Source organism: Carettochelys insculpta, chromosome 1, assembly GCF_033958435.1.
Source record: "Carettochelys insculpta isolate YL-2023 chromosome 1, ASM3395843v1, whole genome shotgun sequence".
NCBI classification, from domain to species: domain Eukaryota; kingdom Metazoa; phylum Chordata; order Testudines; family Carettochelyidae; genus Carettochelys; species Carettochelys insculpta.
In genome coordinates this window covers 122,500,817-122,518,996 of record NC_134137.1, presented here as the reverse complement: position 1 = coordinate 122,518,996, position 18,180 = coordinate 122,500,817, and the positions used below count along the sequence as shown (strand labels likewise).

General features: G+C 44.1%; 1 protein-coding gene across 2 annotated transcripts in view; it reads right to left on the bottom strand.

Moving 5' to 3' along the window:
* EDAR (ectodysplasin A receptor) overlaps positions 1-18,180 on the bottom strand; it is a 113,605-nt gene that overhangs the window by 14,565 nt on the left and 80,860 nt on the right. For both annotated transcript variants that reach the window (XM_074983227.1, XM_074983231.1), the window contains 4 exons: positions 9,216-9,302; positions 1,774-1,902; positions 1,604-1,678; positions 1,218-1,287 (listed from right to left, as the gene is read on the bottom strand). In XM_074983227.1, coding sequence (XP_074839328.1) covers positions 1,218-1,287; positions 1,604-1,678; positions 1,774-1,902; positions 9,216-9,302 — 361 coding nt within the window. The remainder of the gene's footprint in view (positions 1-1,217; positions 1,288-1,603; positions 1,679-1,773; positions 1,903-9,215; positions 9,303-18,180) is intronic.

The following is an 18,180-nucleotide window of genomic DNA, read 5'->3' as shown; positions in this document are numbered from 1 at the left end:
ATATAAAAGCTTCTGATCACTTTGATATTGTGCCACCTAGCTACTGAGTAATATAGTTAGAGATAAGGTGCTTTCTTGATGTATGCTGAATAGTAACAGAGAGGAAGCCATGATAGTCTATACACTATCAAAACAAAAAGCAGTCAAGTAGCACTTTAAAGACTAGCAAAGTAGTTTATTAGGTGAGTTTTCGTGGGACAGACCCACTTCTTCAGACCATAGCCAGACCAGAACAGACTCAATATTTAAGGCACAGAGAACCAAAAACAGTAAGCAAGGAGGACAAATCAGAAAAAGATAATCAAGGTGAGCTTGATTATCTTTTTCTGATTTGTCCTCCTTGCTTACTGTTTTTAGTTCTCTGTGCCTTAAATATTGAGTCTGTTCTGGTCTGGCTATGGTCTTGATGTATGGAGTAGGAAATGTGTTCTCCTAGGCTGGCTAGTAGACAGCAGAGAGAACATGAATGGAGAGCATGTGCCTGAAAACCACACTCCTGGCTCACAGTACCAAAATGAAGCTTGTCAGGAGTGAAGCCATTGAATGAAGAGAGAATTGGGATGAGAGGATGATTGGCCCTCCCCCCACTATCATCTAGCATTCTATCTTAGGGCAGGTCAACGTCAGGCAGGTAAGTTGATTGTAGATACACAATTCTAGCTATGGCAATTGCGAAGCTAGAATCGACTTATTTGCAATCGACTTACCAGTCCATTTTCACAGAGGGAGGTCAATGGGAGAAAGTCTTCTGTCAACTTCCCTTATTCCTCGCAATATGGAGGAGTACAGGGGCCGACTGCCGACCCCAGATAGTTCAATTTTGCCCATTTCTACTAGGCACATGAAATTGAGCTCTGGAAGATTGACCCTGACCGGATCAATCTTCTGCATACTTTAGATGTACTCGAAGAAATTAGAGATGGAAAAGACTTAAGTCATCTAGACTTTCCTCTGCTGGTGCAAGACAGCTAGCATATTTTCGGCACTCAGATCTAGCTTTAAAAAACTCAAACCATTTGGCACACTGTTCCTTATTCTATTAGATCCACCATCAGGATTCATTTAACCTATTATCCCCTTGTCTTCATTGCATCTCATTTCTTTTTGTCCTATTCCCTTGTGCCTCACTAAATAATTCCTTTGCCTCAAGTATCTGGAAAAAGTTCCATTCCTTTTCCACCTAAGCCACACTAAAATAATGGTTATTTTTCACTTACCTTTTAACCTTAGCTGGAGTTGCTGTCAGTTTTTCAAACTCCTCTTTCTCTGAGAAGATCACAACATTTTCTGCAGATCAAAAAAAAATAAAGGTACGGAATTGGCAGAAAGATTGTAAATATGTGGAGTTTTTTGCTGTAGTAGCATCTTCAGCTGGCAGACTTACTACAAACTTAAATCTCCCTGAATTCTTCTACACTTTTAATTTCTATCACAGGATTAAGTGCAATTTTGGTGGCACAGAAACATTTTTGCATATTCCATTACTCAATGGAATTGGAGTTTAAACAATTAAGTGGGGGAATTGCACAGATAGATGGATTAAGGGAGTTAAAGTCTTGTGTCAACTGGAGTGGAAAAATGAAAACTATAAAACAGCTCAAACCTTGTACTTCTTTTTTCTCTTCTTGCATATTGGCTTGGGCTTCCACTGTTTTAACTGAATGGCTGATGCAACAGGCTAGAATATAAGGAATGTAACTTATTAATAGTCATTCTCAGCAGTTGTCTGGAGATAGCATTTTGCAACTGGAATTTCTTATGCCGCACAATTACCTTGACTGGAAGGTTTCGTTTTCACAATGTAAAACATGATGATCAAAACAATGGCAATTGCCATTATGAATATAGTAGACATGGCAATTATAAGAGCAGTTGCTAGATGCCCTTGTCCTGAATGATCTGCTAAAGACACAAAGAAATAGTTTTCTGTAAAGGAGCCATTAATGTAAATAAAGAAGGTTTGTCAGTTTGAGGCCTGCTCTAAACTTAATCCCTAGTTCATTTCCTTGGGCATGTCTGTACTTAGAGGAAAATCGATGCCACATCTTCTGGGGTTCAATTTAGCCCATCTAGTAGGGATGCAGACTAAAACAGCTACCTGTCTGTTAATATCTAACATTCAGGGTGCCCCCATCAGCCCAAGACTCCTCACAATCACAAAGAGTGAAGGAAGTCAACAGGAGAGCTTTTTCCATCAACCACTCACTGTGGAGACTTTGGGTGGTGGGGAGTCAACCAAACATATGTCAACTTCAGCCTCTTCATTCTCATAGCTGGAGTTGCATATCTTTGGTGGACTTTCTTCCCTATTTTATACCTGCCCTATACTTATTTAAAATTTAGTTCATTTATTTGAATTGGAATTTTGCTAGATAAAGCATTGCAGAATGTGGCTCTGACGCTTCAGAAGTCAGCTGATATACAGAATTTGACAAATTAGTATAGTTTGTTCTACAATAGTTGATAATATTTATATCAAATAATAGATCAATTGATTCTGCAGGGATAAAGGAAGCTGTACTGTTCTCTAATATTAAAAGAAATTATTTGTGAAGAGAAAAATAATGCATGCTCTTTCAAATACTTTCAGTGTTCAACAGGAAGAAAATATGAGCTACTAAAATTTGATCTTTTTCCATATTTCAGCTTTTGAAAAATTATATAAATGAGCTACCTCTCTAAATCTTGTTTACTTTTTATGCATTGTAAAAAGAAAATTTGTGAAAATAAAATATGTGGCCGATATTTCTTTGGTAATTTTCTTTTCTGCCATTCTCAGTCTACTCCTGAAAGAATCAAACCTATCATTGTTCATAACAGGTGAAAATAGCATAATGAAATTTATAGCAGCTGAAAATTAAAACAGGCTTGCAGGACTAATTTTGCCCAGGGTTGCATGTACAAGTGCCTTCAATGGGCTCTTTGTGTGGGTGCACATCTGCAAATAGGATTTGGTTTTTTCTGTAGCAGAAAATTGTGTTCCTCTGTATCATAACATGTGGTATTTTATTTTGCTGTGTGTAACTGTAAACAATTGCTAGCTCTCAACCACCTTCAGTGAAAGTTGGGCATTTCTCTCAATTGTAAAATCAGTTATTTAGCTTCCTGTATAGAAACTTTCATGTTTAATGAAACTGTTCAATAAAAAAAAAATGTGTATTTTTTCATAACTGTAGACCAACGTACAAAGTGGGCGTACAGTTGGTAATGTTCCATCGGTGTAAACATGTTTAAAATGCTTCTGGTGGAAGATTCTAAAAAGTACAGGTGAAAACATGTTTAGGACAATTGGTGTTGATATGTATGGATTATAAAACTAGTCTAATACTGATATTTCCTAGAGAAGAAATGATTGAACTTTGAAATCATTGAACATGATGGGGAGCCAAAGAAGGGATCATGAAAATTCAATGAAAAATGAAAACAATGAAAAATTCAACAAACAGAATAGGAACTGCTGTTGTTTATACAATATAACTTTGGGAACTCCCACACAGAAGGAATTGCAGTAGCAAGTGTTGAAAAATGATAAATGATTCTCAGTGTTTCTTGTCAAAGCAGTATTCTGAAAAAAAAGTAGAAGGATGTTCTAGTTATGACATGCGGGTAAAAAGCTATTGACATAAGTGTCCAACATCCATCTTCTTTGTGCTAAGGAGATAGGCTAAGTAAATATTGCTAAAATGAATTGTTAGGCTCAGCCCAGTACATAATGGCCACCTGAAAACCACTAGCAACCAGTTTTAGTTAGATAAGTTTATACAATAGTGTGACATCCATAACAGGGTATCATGTTAGCAGCCTGACAAATGACTAGACGCATGAGGTAGGTCTGAAGAACCTTTTCCCCACATTAAAAATATAGGTTATAGTCCCTAAAAATAGCATCCAATAGTGATGTATTTATTCAGAAGTGCATTGGTCCTAACAGTAGACCCCCTTGGGCAAGGCACAGAGAAGCAGGCTGGGATCTAAATTGACCCATAGTAATTGCATGCTGTCTTCAGTAGGACACAAGCTAAGCCAACGCAATACCTGACAATCCAGCAACAGACATTAGGCACATCAAAAGAATCCTACGACTGATATAACTGGAATTCCCCAGAACATCCTGGGTGCTCTGATGCACTCTATAACCTGACTGAAATTTTCAAACAAGTCAGATTACCATTTATATCAAAATAGAAAAAAATTAACAAAACCAGAATGAAAATTAGGCATCAGCAAAGAAATTTTTAAGATCCAACATCAAAGACACTGATTGTTTTCTCAAATAAATGATGCCATGAAAAGTAAATGCTCCCTCAGCAATGAAGTGGAATTTGGACCCAAAGCACATGATCTTGTAACCGAGCCAAAATATAGTAAATGTGATATCAGAAAGACTATCTGAAAGCCAGAGCCAAGAGTGATGATATGTAATCTAAAAGCTGACGATGTATCCTCTCTCTCAATATTTAGAGCTCACTCGTGAAATAAATTCATCATAGGGGTAACTACATCTGCCCTTACGTCAGAAAGAATATTTAAGTATTTTAACAGGTTGTTTCCATGCTCCAGAAATATTTTTTGGTCACGCTGATGTCATTTTGCTTCAAGGGCTTTTAATGCCCTCTGAAGAGAGGTAAAAAAAAAAAAAAGGGAGACGATCAAGCCACAGTGTGCAAAAGAATTGTTATACTTGCTTTTCTAACACAGATTTCACACGTAGCATTGACAGAAGACGAATTTAAATTAAGGTAGGTAAGATCAGAGTTGAAAATCAGAGGCAATAAGCTAGGCTCTAGAAAGCCACAGAGTTATAGAAAATAATAAATACTTCAAAGAGGCAGTGGCCACACGAGAAGGTAACTTTGAAAGTGATTTTGAAAGGAGGGGCAATTTTGAAATGAGCAGTAGAGCAATGACACACAAATTGCTCGTTTTGAAAGCAACTTGGAAATAAAAAGGCGGTCATTTCGAAGGCATTGCTCCACGCCCATGTTGGGAACAATGCCCCATTTTGACATCGATTTCTAAATGAAACGTGTGTAGCCGCTCCCCGGGCCGCCATTTCAAAACCACAAGTCCTCCAAGGAGTCAGTCCCTCCCCGAAGCACAGAGACGCTCCAGCCAGCAGGCAGGACTCTGTGGCTGTCAGCTCTGGCTGTCTTAGAGCTGCAGGGACACAGAAACCCCATGCAGGAAGCTGAAAGTGTGCTGGCAGCCACAGGAGCAAGTGCTCTTGGTCATACACTCTGCAGCACCCCCAGAAATGCAGGAAAGGACTTGGCTGGAGCATGGCCAGCAGGCAAGACCCCCAGGAGCTCCAGAGATCACAAGGCGCCAAGTGGCAGGGCCCCCCAGGACCCTTGGCAGCCCCCAAAGAGGAGAGGCGCCTTGTGGCTGGAGGCTGAGGTCTGGGACCTTTTGGCCATCTGAGGGGACAAGGACATCCTGCTCAGGATGGAGGGGCAGAGGTGAAACACAGCCACCTTCACCTGCCTGGCTGACAACCTGGCCACAAGGGGCCACCCCGCCCCAGACCCACAACCAAGGTGTGGTGAAAAGTGAAGGACCTGTGCCAGGGCTACGCAAAGGTGAGGGACGCAGCCAGGCGGTCAAGGGCAGTGCCTGCTCTCTGCCACCTGCCCCTACTATACTGAACTTCACCAGCTCCTCGGCCTCAGGGAGGCTGCACCACCAGAGGACACCTGGAGCCAGAGGGGCAGGGCAAGGAGCCAGAACTGAGACCTTCCACTGCACCACCAACCTCAGGCCCAGAACCACCGGCTGACGATGACAATAGTGACAGCGAGGGCGAGAGTGAGGGACTGCTATATATCATGGAGGCATCAGAGAGCACGAGCTGGGCCATGTCCACTCAGGCTTCCCCGAACCCCCCGAGACACCCTAAGGTAGGACCAGGCATGGGGAGTCCCAGGCATGCGGGGGTGGACAGTCCCCATGTCTGCCAGCACAGGCCCAGACACACAGCCATGGGCCAAGTACCCAGGGACAGCTGTGGTCGCCATCAGGGAGGGGCCCACGCATGCATGGGTTTCCCTCAGGGGCCATGGACAGCCATGTGGGGCAGATTCCTGGCGGGGGGGGAGAGGGGGGTCGAACCATCCCTGCCAACGGGCTAGCATGAATGGACCCCACAGCAGCCAGGCTGCCCCTGGGTGCCCCCACCATGAGCAGGGAGGGACAGCGGCGGGGTCATGGCCACTGGTCCATGGTACCTGGTCATGTGACTGACAGGGTGCCACCCTCTCCCCTTATGTCTTCACACCCGCGACGTCCGCAGGCCACCCCAGCCCCCTTGATGCGCCAGGGAGCCCCGCAGCGGCCAAGGTGGGGGAAAGAGCAACGCCCCCCAGGACTGGGCACCGTACTGGATGGGACCACCACTGCAGCTGGGCTGATGAACTGGTAGTAGCCCACATGGCTGGGTGGCAGGAGCAGAACTGCCTACTGCAACAATGGGTCTCCATGGAGTGGGTGGCCTGGGACTGAGTTGTGGGCTACCTGGACACCCTAACCCAGGCCATGGCCCCTGCCACCCTTGCCCCCTCACCCCTGCCCCCCCAACACCCCTCCTGCCCCCCTCTTTGCTGCCCTGCTCCCACTTGGCATGACCGTGGCCGAGAGGGAGGGGCTCACATGGTGGCTGTGGGCAGGCACACCCAGCCTGGTCATGTCTCCACCCCCCGTCCCAAGTCTGAGGCTGTTGCGACCCTAGCATGCCCCTACCCACCTGTGCTCCCTGCACCATCCCAGCCCCGCCATGGGCCCAGGACCTGGGGCAGTTGCAGCTCCAGCGGCCACCGTGGCTCATGTCCTGCCACCCCTACAGATGATTGAGGCCCCCCCTGGCCCCCCATTGTGAATAGTTCACCCCCCCGCCCCTGCTTTTAAATGGTTAGAGACTCGATAGGTTTTGAAGAATTAACAGTTAACTTTATAGAACAGTGTCCATCTCGTGCATTTGGTGGAGATGGTGAGGGACGTGTGTGCAGGTGGAGGTGCTGATGGGGCAGAGGTGAGGGCAAAGGTGCAGGGGGAGTTGCATGGAGCAGGCCAGGGCCGGGTCACGGGGGCCCCCAGGCAAAGGCCTCCTAGAGGACCTCCCACACGCACACCCCCTCCCAGTGCACCTGGCTGCAAGGGACCATGCCTGGCTGGTCATACTGTGGCACAGCCTTAGCTATCCAGCCCACCATGAAGAGCTCCTGCTTGCCTTCCGTGAGGCTGTGGAGAGCACAGCAGGTGCCCACGACCACAGGCACGCTGGGGAGGCCCACCCCCAAGCACATCAGCAGGCACCTCAAGCGCACCTTCAGACACCTGAACGCCTGCTCTGCCACGTTTCTGGCTTGGTTGAGCTGGGCGTTGTAGTGGTCCCGGCTCTCACCGGTGTGTCCCTTGTAGGGGCACATTAGCCAGGCCTGAATGGGGTAGGCTGCATCAGCAGCAATGGTCGTATCCCCCACCAGGAGCTCCCCTGTGGAGCCATAGGTGCCCTTGACAGTCCTGCGCCCAAGCCATGAGTTTTGCAGGATGCAGGCATCGTGGGCCCTGCCCAGCCAGCCCACACAAATGTCCAATTCATGTACTGTCTGCAGCTGTGCGGTGGGGCCTGGATGGTGATGTGGGTGCCGTCCAATGCACCAATACAGTTGGGGAAATCCCAGCTGCTGGAACCCAGCCATGGTGGTGTCCATGTCCCCCCAAGCGGATGACCCAGTGCAGGAGGATCCAGTTGATGGCATTGATGACCTGCACGGGGTGGAGGGCATGGGCACCCATCAGTGTGTGGCAGCATGCAGGGGGACACCCTCCCTGGGACCCCTTCCCGGGGACACCCCCCCCCCCGAGCCCCTGCCATAGGTGCATGCACCAGGCTGCCTTACCTCTAGAAGAATGACCTCAACGGTGGCCTTCCCCACCCTGAACTGGTGGCTGACCGAGCGGTTGCTGTCCAGGGTGGCCAGCTTCCGCACGGTAATGGCTACCCTTTTACCCGGGGGGAGTGCAGGCGTGTGTCCTGGTGGCGAAGCACTGGTGCCAGCCACTGGCACAGCTCCATGAAGTTGCCCTGGGTCATCCTGACATTGCAGAGCCACTGCTTGTCACCCCAGTCCTCTGGGATGATGTCCCACCATTCCCCACTGGTGGGGTACTGCCAGAGACAACGGCGGGCCCGGGGAAGGGGGTGCTCCTGATGCACTATTGGCGGGAGCCTAGAGGAGGCCAGCCATGGTAGGCAGCACGGAGCCTGCAGTGGCACGCTGCCAGGATGCCCATCGGGCTGGCCATGATGTCCAGGATGTCCCCGTCTGTGAAGTGCTGCGGGTCCATGGCAGGCTGCAGTGCTGGGGCTGAGCAAGGCTCCACAGGTGCGGGGCTGGAGGTCATGTGCAGCAAGCAGCCTGACCTGTGAGCATGTGTACGGGTGGGGTTGTTTGGGAGGGTCCCTTTAAGGGGGCAGCTGGCCGGTGCTCCAGGAAGGGCCAGTTGGCCATTTGACTCTTCCCTCACCATTTCCTGCCCCATTATTTTGAAAGGAAGCTCTGGGCTGTGCAGCCATTCTGTTTTGAAAGGATGCAGGGGAGGGCTCTTTGAAGTGACAGATCAGGATTACCCTTTTCGACATCACTTGCTAGTGTGGCCCCAGCCATAGTGTGGGAAGCTGAATTAAAAATGAGACAATAAAATGTCCGGAAATGTGGCCTCCAACCTCACAAAACAGACAATGGTCAGTTTTGGCAATTTGTATTAGTTCACTCCCCATTAGGCATGCAGTGTTCTTATTTTCATGTAGTTCTGACAAACCATAAGTAACATTGTACAACTGTTTGCTTTAATGCAAATAGATTGACCTTAGACTGACCACATAGCTATATTTAACTATTCTTACATCCCTGTCTAGTCTCTGCTGGGGCAAAATTCTGTTTCCTTGTTCTAGAAATAATGAACTTAATTAACTGCCATCATAAATCAGGACAGCTCAGTTGAAAGCCATTTTTAGTCCATCTTCACTGAAGTAGTAATACTGATTAATCAAGGAATATGAAATCATTGTAAACTAAATTTTAAAATTTTGTCAAACGTGGGAGAAAAATGCAAAGCAAGTTTATAGCAGGTGTTTTCTGTTCGAAAGTACATTTTACTAGCTGACACTGTATTCTGAAGACAAAGATGCGGAATAAACGTGGAGAAGCTTTTCTTACCTTTGTGCACATGCTGAAGAGGTGAGAGTGTGTTTGTGCCAGAGGTACTGGGGAAAATGGCTGAAAGACCAGAAGTTGTGCCGGTACCTGCAATAATAAAAAAAACTGCCATAAATTTCCCTGCTTACGTGGGATTTCAGTTGTGTTTTGACCTTGTCATAGTCAGCCGAGCACTCACTCAGTTTCACTGACTTTCCCATACATTAAAAAATAGCCCACTGAGCTGCATTCGTTTTCTTAAATGCCAACGATCCCCAAGTAAATTTCTGATATTTTGAAAAATGTATTTAGTACATATTTTTGCATAGCACTTGGAGGAATTTTTTCAAAATCCCATTGACTCGTTCATTAACGTGTACACAGACAAAACATTCCTTGATACATGCAGAGCCAGCTTGTCTCAATAGCTTCTGCTCATACAAACTGGGAGGGGAAGGAGCGAGTCAAAATGATGCCAGTCACTCACAAATCCTGCTCCAAAATGGAGTCTGGATTTTGCCAGTGAAACCTGCCATGTGGAAAGGTCATCAAGGAGACTCATCAAATGGGTGCCTCTCACAGACAGCCTCCACCAGTAAGACTGTGCAGCCCTGACTGGTATTTAATACTACATTGTGCCGGTGTAGATTCCAGGGGAAACGGCAAACAATACTGCAAGATGTCTTCCCTTTGGTGAACCTGCATAAGGAATATGCATTTTTTTTGCAGACTGACAGGATCACATCTTCATATAAGTCTTCCAGCTAGAAAACATTACATCACCCTTGTTGTAAGACAAAGCCCTTAAATCAACTGTAGGAAACAATTAGCAATGACAGAAGGCTGGATAGGGTAACTTAATAGGTTCTTTTTCCTGTCTAGATTCTATGATTGATGACCTATCTATCTATATATAGATAACGTAGATAATATTTTTAATTCAGCTGTGATGCAATACATGAGCAGTGTTTTCAGAATGGAAAATCAAGTCACAAATTCAGGCAAAATGGCAGTCCTGGGAGCTTCTTTGACTCTAAGCAAAGACAGAAGCAGTGGAAGCTAAGCCTGAAGGTAGGAACACTTTTCATTGAGCATCTCATAGTAATAAGATTCCACAACAGGAATTAGAAATTAGGATTAGAAAAGATCATTCTCATCACTCCTGCAAGAACTTTTAAAGAAGTCTGCAAATGCAAATCCTGAAAAGTTTTTGAACTCTTCTAATATGAGATGAAGTCATCATCAAGGAAAGTGATGAAAATCACTAATTCTTCACATTAACCTTGTATAGCAAAAGGCACAGATTAGTGAGTTGATTCTGATAAAATGCAAAGAACTCTACAACTCATCTATGTTTGTGGGAGGATGGGGGTTGTACAATCATCAAAGATTTAGTCTGGCAAATTCACACCACAACGGAAAAATGACTAACGCTATTCTGCTGTTCTGGGAAATATGGTTAAGGAATGTCAAGGTCTTGGCCCAGGAAATTAATCTGTCTCAGGGTATGAAAAATGTCTCTTGGTCTACAAAGTAAAGAAATATACATGATCTTTAAATAAAAATGTTTTTAGAAATATGAAAAAAATATTACCCTGTGTAAAGTCTTACTGTGTGCATTGAATGATAAACACACCATCTTAACTTGGCACAAAGAATACAGTGCAGATGGACTTTTTTTTCATATAACAATGGCAAAACACCTTCCAAACCTCATTTGTTGATATGGAAGAAAATAGATATTATTTATTACAGTTTCATATTCTAAATTGAAACAATATTTTTATAGAATTTTAAATATGCTGATTTATTATTTCAGGCACATTCAATGCTATATAGATAAATAACTGCATCTGTTTAATCTTTACAGCATATATTCCAGAAGATAACCCTTGGTTTGCAGAAGCCATAGCACCCAGCCTGATGAATAAGAATCCTGTTCTGTTTATGGGATGCTTGTGAATGACTGTGCATAAATTGTAGAACCAAGTTTTAGAGTCCTTAATCAGTCCTTACTTAGGCAAAACTTTCATTGAATCAGTTTTTCATTTGTTTAAATGTAAGTTTTACTTCAAAAAAGACTTTAGGGTTTGACTCATAGAAGTGACAAATGGAGAAAATATCGAGTAGGTCATCTACTTTAGTAAGGCAATATCTTTCAGTATTCCAATCTCTGTGGCTCAGAGAGACAAGCTTTGGAGCTTACACAGGGCTCCTCTTCAAGCTTCTTTCTCTCAACAACTGAAGTTGGTCCCATAACTGACATTTCTTCACCCATCTTCTCTCTCTCATATTCTGGAACCAGTACAGCTACACTAACACTTCATATTAGGTCATCGTATCTGTCTTCCTCCCAGTGCAAGATTGCTCCCTTTATATTGTAGTGCTTTATCAAGTCTACATTTAAATATCTCAGATGAGAAACTTTTATCATATTTCCTAGAAAACTATATTCCATAGTCTGAAGTAGCTCCCCAAAAGGAAGTCCTTATTTGCTGCTGATTTATTTCCCTGCTTCCCTTTGTTTCTATAGCGCAGAACAAACACTCATTCTTACTTTGGCCTCTAATCTCTGTGACTGATCTATCAAAACACTGTTAAACCATTCTGAAAGTTGCAAAATGCAGTTATTTTCTGTGTGAAGTGGAGGTTAAGGATAAGTAAGTCCTTAATTTCTCTAACATTAGGGTAATTCTTTGCTCAGAACTGAATATCACCCTCTGTGATCTGCATCTATTTATTTCCTTCATCACCGTTGGATAGGGAGGGACATTAGTCAATGATCAGTCTATGGGATGGGAGGAAATAATTATGATGCCCTATACTTGCAGGCTGCAGCAAGTCAACAATAGCAGTTCTTACCCTGCAATTCAGTTAGTGAAAGGAATAATATGTGTCTTTATCTACTTTTAGATAATCGAACAGGATCTAGCTTGTTCCTCTTCTCTTCTCTTCTCTTCAGTTGAATCCAAACATGTTGAATGACTCCTGTTTGGTTTGATCCGGCTTTCAGTCACTCTTACATTTACAGTCTGTCTTTCCCCCCCGTGAAGGGAAGGCGCAGTCAGAGTGCTGAACACCACTGCCCAAACAAATGACCCAGAGGTGGTGACAGAAGAGACAGAGAATAATTTCTGCACTTTATACTGTTAACTTTGCTACTTCAAATCGAGGGGCAGGTCCTCCTCTGTCCTTCATCAGCATGCAGAGGAAACTCCATTTACTTCCAGAGTAGGTCTACACAGCAAAGTGTAGCATCTATGCTGGCGTCTACATGATGCAACTGCTATTTCAAAATACATTTGAAATAGCAGCCATCTTATTTTTAAATTGCTAAGCCCCATTCACAAGGAACAGCACCTATTTTGACATAGCTATTTTGAGATACAGGCTGTGCAGACAGGGAATACAGTAAACCCTTGAAATATGTGACTTCGAGTTGCGCTTAACTTGTTTTTAACACAAGTTAAGCACAACTCAAAATCCGTCTCCCCCTGGTGGCTCCAGCTCACCTCCCCGTGGCTCTGGCTCAGCCCCCTGGCTCTGCGCAGCTCCATTCAGTGCTCCCGCAGCCCTGCTCACCACCTGCACTTGGCGTTGGCTCTGGCTCACCACCCTTCGTGTGTGGCTCCAGCTGAACCTGCCCAGCCCCCATTCAACCCCCTGCCAGCTCACCACCTAAGCACAGCTCCAGCTCATCACCCCTGCGTGTGGCTCCAGCTCACTGCCCGAGCACACTGCTTCAGCTTATCACCCCCATGTACAGCTCCAGTTCAACCCCTCAGCCCCTGTTCAAATCCCCCACAACCCGGCTCACCACCCTTGCACGTGCAGCTCCAGCTCCACCCCCTGCCCTGGTTCAAACCCCCTGTTCGTGGCTCCAGCTCGCCACCCCCACATGCAGTTCTGGTTCAACCTCCTCGCCCCAATTCAACTGCCCCCCCCATGTGGCTCCAATTCAACTCCATCCCCCACACCCCTGGCAGCTCTAACCCACCCCAGGCTTAATGCCCTTTCCCCCCACGCAAGCACAGCCCCAGTCCACCACCTGGCTTAACCCCTCCAACCACCTGCCCTCCCAATCCCAGGTCTCACTTTTCACAAGGAGCTCCAGGTGCTCCTGCTGCTTCCCTGGCTGCAGAACTCGTGTCCCGCAGGGGAGAAAAGCCGCCCCCCCATCTTACACGGATTATGAGAGGGTGCATGGGAACAGAACCCTTGTGCAAATCGAGGGACCACAGTACAGCCTGTTTCAAAATAAGCCATACTGCAACCAATGGCTCAATTTCAATATAGGCTCTAATAGCTGGGTGCTATGTAGGACCCAGAATGCCTGAATAAGAATTTTCATATGATTACCCAGGAATGGGACTGTCACAATGAACTCTACCCTGATGCTACAACCAGGTTGTCTTTCATATGTACTTATGTAAGTGTTCGTACTTACACCTATTTTAAGCTTGATATCAAAGTTAATAAATTGGCAGATTTTAGTATGAGCTAAGATTTTATTTTGGATGTGGTTTTGAAGAACATGCCAAATAATGTACCTGCATTAAAAGGTGAAATGAAAATTGCCTGTTTTTGAAGGCCTCTTGTTAATTATGCTGCCAGCTTTTGTCAGCATAAAATGGAGGCTTATTGGTTTTCTCTCTTTTCCCATCCAAGAAAACATCAAGACTCTGAAAATCAAGTTTGTGCTCAGACCACGTTCCTATTTCTGGTTCCAGTGCAGATGATGTCACTTACTTTATGTCTAAAGATTTAGACATAGTACAGTGGGAGAAATTCTAAGCACCACATATGGAAATTGCTCTTTACTGGACATGAAAAAGGCTGAAATCCAGTTGTATGTCAATGTACTTTACATTCTTACACATCCATATGTAATATGTAATAAAGACACCCATTAGCAGTGATGTAGCATTAAGGCGTTGTCAGCTTTTCCATTATAAACCTTGTTATTTATGGAAGTTAAAATTTGACCATCAAAATTTTCTCTGTATTCAGACTCTCCCTTCAGCCTTAGAAAGAAAGCAAAAAAATTACTTTAATACACAGCACCTAATCTGTGTTATGGATAAATAGCATACAAAAACAAATTAAAATGTGAATACAAATGCAATTATTCTTTTAAAACAATCAACGCTATTTTCTATACATTTTTGAAAAATAAGGCTGAAGGGAGAGTATGAATACAGAGAAAATTTTGATGGCATTTGTATTCACATTTTAATTTGTTTTTGTATTTCACTTTTAAATAGCTATGCTATTTATCCATAACACAGATTAGGTGCTGTGTATTAAAGTAACTTTTTTGCTTTCTTTCTTTTTTTTTTCCCAAAGACCAGTTCTCCTATGCACACTAGGACTATTAAAATTATTTGTCCTTATCAAGTCCAATTCACAATAACACCAAAGAACAAGATTGCTGAACTCATTGTGTGGCTGGCATGGGGGCAAAGTCTGTGAACATGTTGCCCAGATAACAGATGTTGCCTTTGATTAAAAACTAATGCAATGTGATATACAAATGGAAAAGCACATCATTATTTTTCTGTGTTTAGTGACAGCAGTGGATACTGAAATGACTGAGAAGAAATATCCTGCACAGGTATCACACATATATGAACTGAATACAGACAGGTTTTGGAAGTCCGCATAGATGTGTGGACTGAAAAGAGAAAAGGTTTGGCAATAGTTATATGTTTAAGAGACATTCTGAGTATTGCCCCTAAAACACAAACTGGGATGAACATGAATAAAACACAAATACCAGTCTTCAATTATGTGGGCATGTCTGCCTGTTTTCCTGCTCTTCTCTGTCTCCCATTTCTCTTTCCTGTGTTCTGCCTCTTGTATTCCCTCCCCATCTAATTTGTTCCTTTCCGGCATCAAGTGACCTCATCACATTCTCTCTGTCTCTCTTCATTGCTTTTCCTCAGACCACCCGCACTATCCACTCATACCACGTATTTCTTCCTCCAGCTTTCTGTCTTCCTATTTGTTAACCACTAGCTCCCTATTCCTGTTTCCCTCCTACCTGCGGCCCAAATATCTTTTCCTGCCATTTCACTCTTCTAAGATCCATTCCTCTTTTCTCCATCTTATCTTATCTCCCTTCCAAAGATTTCCCCTTCCAGTGCCAACCCAGATCAACGCCTCTGTAGGCCATTCAAAGGACCCATACAATGTATGGGCTGGGCATGATGGTATTCAGCAGCAAAGATCCAATGACCCTTTTGATCCACAGTACAGCTGTTTTGCGTGATCGTGACAGAGCAACAGCTACTCCTTCTGCTGGCGCACAGGAGGAGTCCCCACTACTTCAACAGAAGTGCAAGCAGCACGAAGCTGGCTGGACACCATATTGGTAACTTCTTGCATGTTCCTGAATTGTCCCGTTCTAGGCAAGTATCAGCTGGGATGCAACAACCTCTTCCCTGAATCCGTAACACACGTTGTAAAAATATGTGCATTAACAATCCTTGACAGTGGCACAACAACTCTGTAATCAGTGTGCACTTAAAATTGTCCGTGTACAACTAATTGAATGACTGGATAGATTATATGCATTAGAAACTTACTGCCCTCTGAACTGCTAGAGTGGGGCCTGTGAGGGGAACAGAAGATGAAATCCAGTTTGGTGAAGGGCAATGAATCTGTGAAATCTGTAACTGGCAACCAAGTAAGGCACCTTGAACCAAGACTACAAATGTAAATCTAGTCCTAAGTATAGGCCTAGCTATCTGGTAAACATAGGCCAGAATTTTCAATGTGTGAATGCAAATTTTGTCAGCTACGTAAGAGGTCTGTTAGAGGTGCAGTTCCCATGGAAACCAGTGGGAGCTGCAGCATCTGTGGCCATCTATTAAGGTATCTAATAATAGCCCGTCAAATCTGGAAATATTGCCTAAAACTGCACACTGAGATTAACTAAATTTCATTAAGAGGAATAACTTCTAGGCAACAGAATTTCCACTTAATGGGGAAGATTGCTGAACAGTAAAACTGGCATTTGTGAGCTGTTCAGAGATATTGACAAAGGTATGGCAGCCCAACCTACTGCTCAATGAAATCCATGCAAGAACTTCAGTTGTCTTCAATGGTCATGAGATCAGGTCTATTATGACATAATTTTAGCTCCCAAATTTGAGCCTTTTAAACCTGTAATAATTTGGCAATATACACCCAAACTTTTACATTATCTCTTTGCCATGGGTGTTAAGGCACAAAAAAAAAGAAGTTTTTGTCCTGTTATATTATCTCCACTACCCCTTCAAGCAGCAATGTAATTTTTCTCTTGTGTTTTTGATTAGGTGGCTATGAAGGGGTGACTAACCCTACACAACCCCAGGAGGAATAAAGGTAGCTAGCTGGGCTAATTCACTCCTTAGTCTGCACCTGCAGGAGGAGCCAGGGAGCAGGGGTTAATTAAATGCGGCTCAGATGGGCAGAAAGCCTAGGCTCTGAGAGTAGAAAGAAAGGGGCTGCAGGGAAGACAAAGGACAATGTATTGCTTCAGATTATTTATTTTGGAAGGAATTTGTTACACCCCCTAGGAAAGGGGAACTATGCAGTGACCTGCCTGGTATTCTGCAAAAAGCAGTCTGTGGTTCCTGGAGAGAGAGAGTCCAAGCGTGAGAAGATGACAGAAGACACCCCCTGAGGAGGGCACAAATGGCCGAGCTAATTGCTGCAAAGTAGGTACAACTAGCCGTGAGTGCATCCTGCAACAGTGTCTCTTAAGCGAGAGGAAGCGATGATTATTCTAGGCTATGTGGCCTTGGTTTGGCACTTCGTTTGATGGCTTGTATTTTGATTTTGGGTTTTATAATTCTGGTAACTATTGTGTGGCACCTACAATTTATAGATATGTGCTCTATTAATTGAACTCTGCATGTGGGGGGACTAACAGCCTTCTGCTCGGGAACGTGAGGGGATAAAACGAGTTGAACTTCTACTATAATGGTTCCAAAAGTGTGGGATGGAAGAGACTGGACCCAAAATGACATTAATCTTGTAGCCTCACTATGAGATCTTGGAAGTTCCTGCACTTGAGTGGCACGAAGTTGAGATTCAGCTTGGTTAGGGGCAGGCTTGCAAGACTGAAAGGGGGCAAAACTTCAGAAACCCTCTAGAGTCACCCACAAGTTCTAGTGCAACTCATGGGAAAATCAATGGTGTCATGGCTTCTGAAGGAGTTGTGAGGGTGGGAGGTGGTGGTTAATGGGCAGGCCCTCTGAAAGGATAACATAAGATCTCACAATTTTCCCATAGATCATGAGGCTCCAACTGACTGAGAAGGCATTCTTCTTTGGCCTGTAAATCCGTCCCTCTGAGGTCTGGCTAGCATAAGAAATGAAGTTGAGGCTAATTAACCCTGAGCTAACCTCAGACTCTTGTCTTGGTGTCACCAAACCTCACATGAATGACAGCCAGGCTACATCTCCATGTGAACAGCCTAGCATTTTCTAAGCATTTCTTCCATTCCATGGGGTAAGAGGAGTTGGTTCATTAAAGTCAAAGAAGTGAAGAAAATAAGTTGGTCAGTTCCAGCAAACCAGGGTATTCATTTGTATGCATTACTGAAATTAAGGAAGAATGGGGGAGAGCAGCGGGGGAATGATCAAATTAAAAGAGGACACAACTGATAAGGAAAGAAAATGGTGGCATATTAGAAAGAAAGGCGAGCTAAAAAAGAAAAAAAAGGATATAAATTATTCAGATATAGTATTAACTAGTATGATAAGGAGGTTATCTGTAGTAAGTGTCTTAAGCACTTCTACTAAAAGTCCAGAATTCAGGGTCTTTAATATATAAATATAAAATTCAGCTTCTGATTGGAACATGACCTACAAAGTCCTCAGCCTTTTAATATTTTATACAACATTAAAGATCTCATCTCATCTGTTTGATTGTTTTAAAGTTCTAAGGATGCAACAACAGCAAAAGGGAGGCATCCAGACATCAGTCTCAGGCTAAA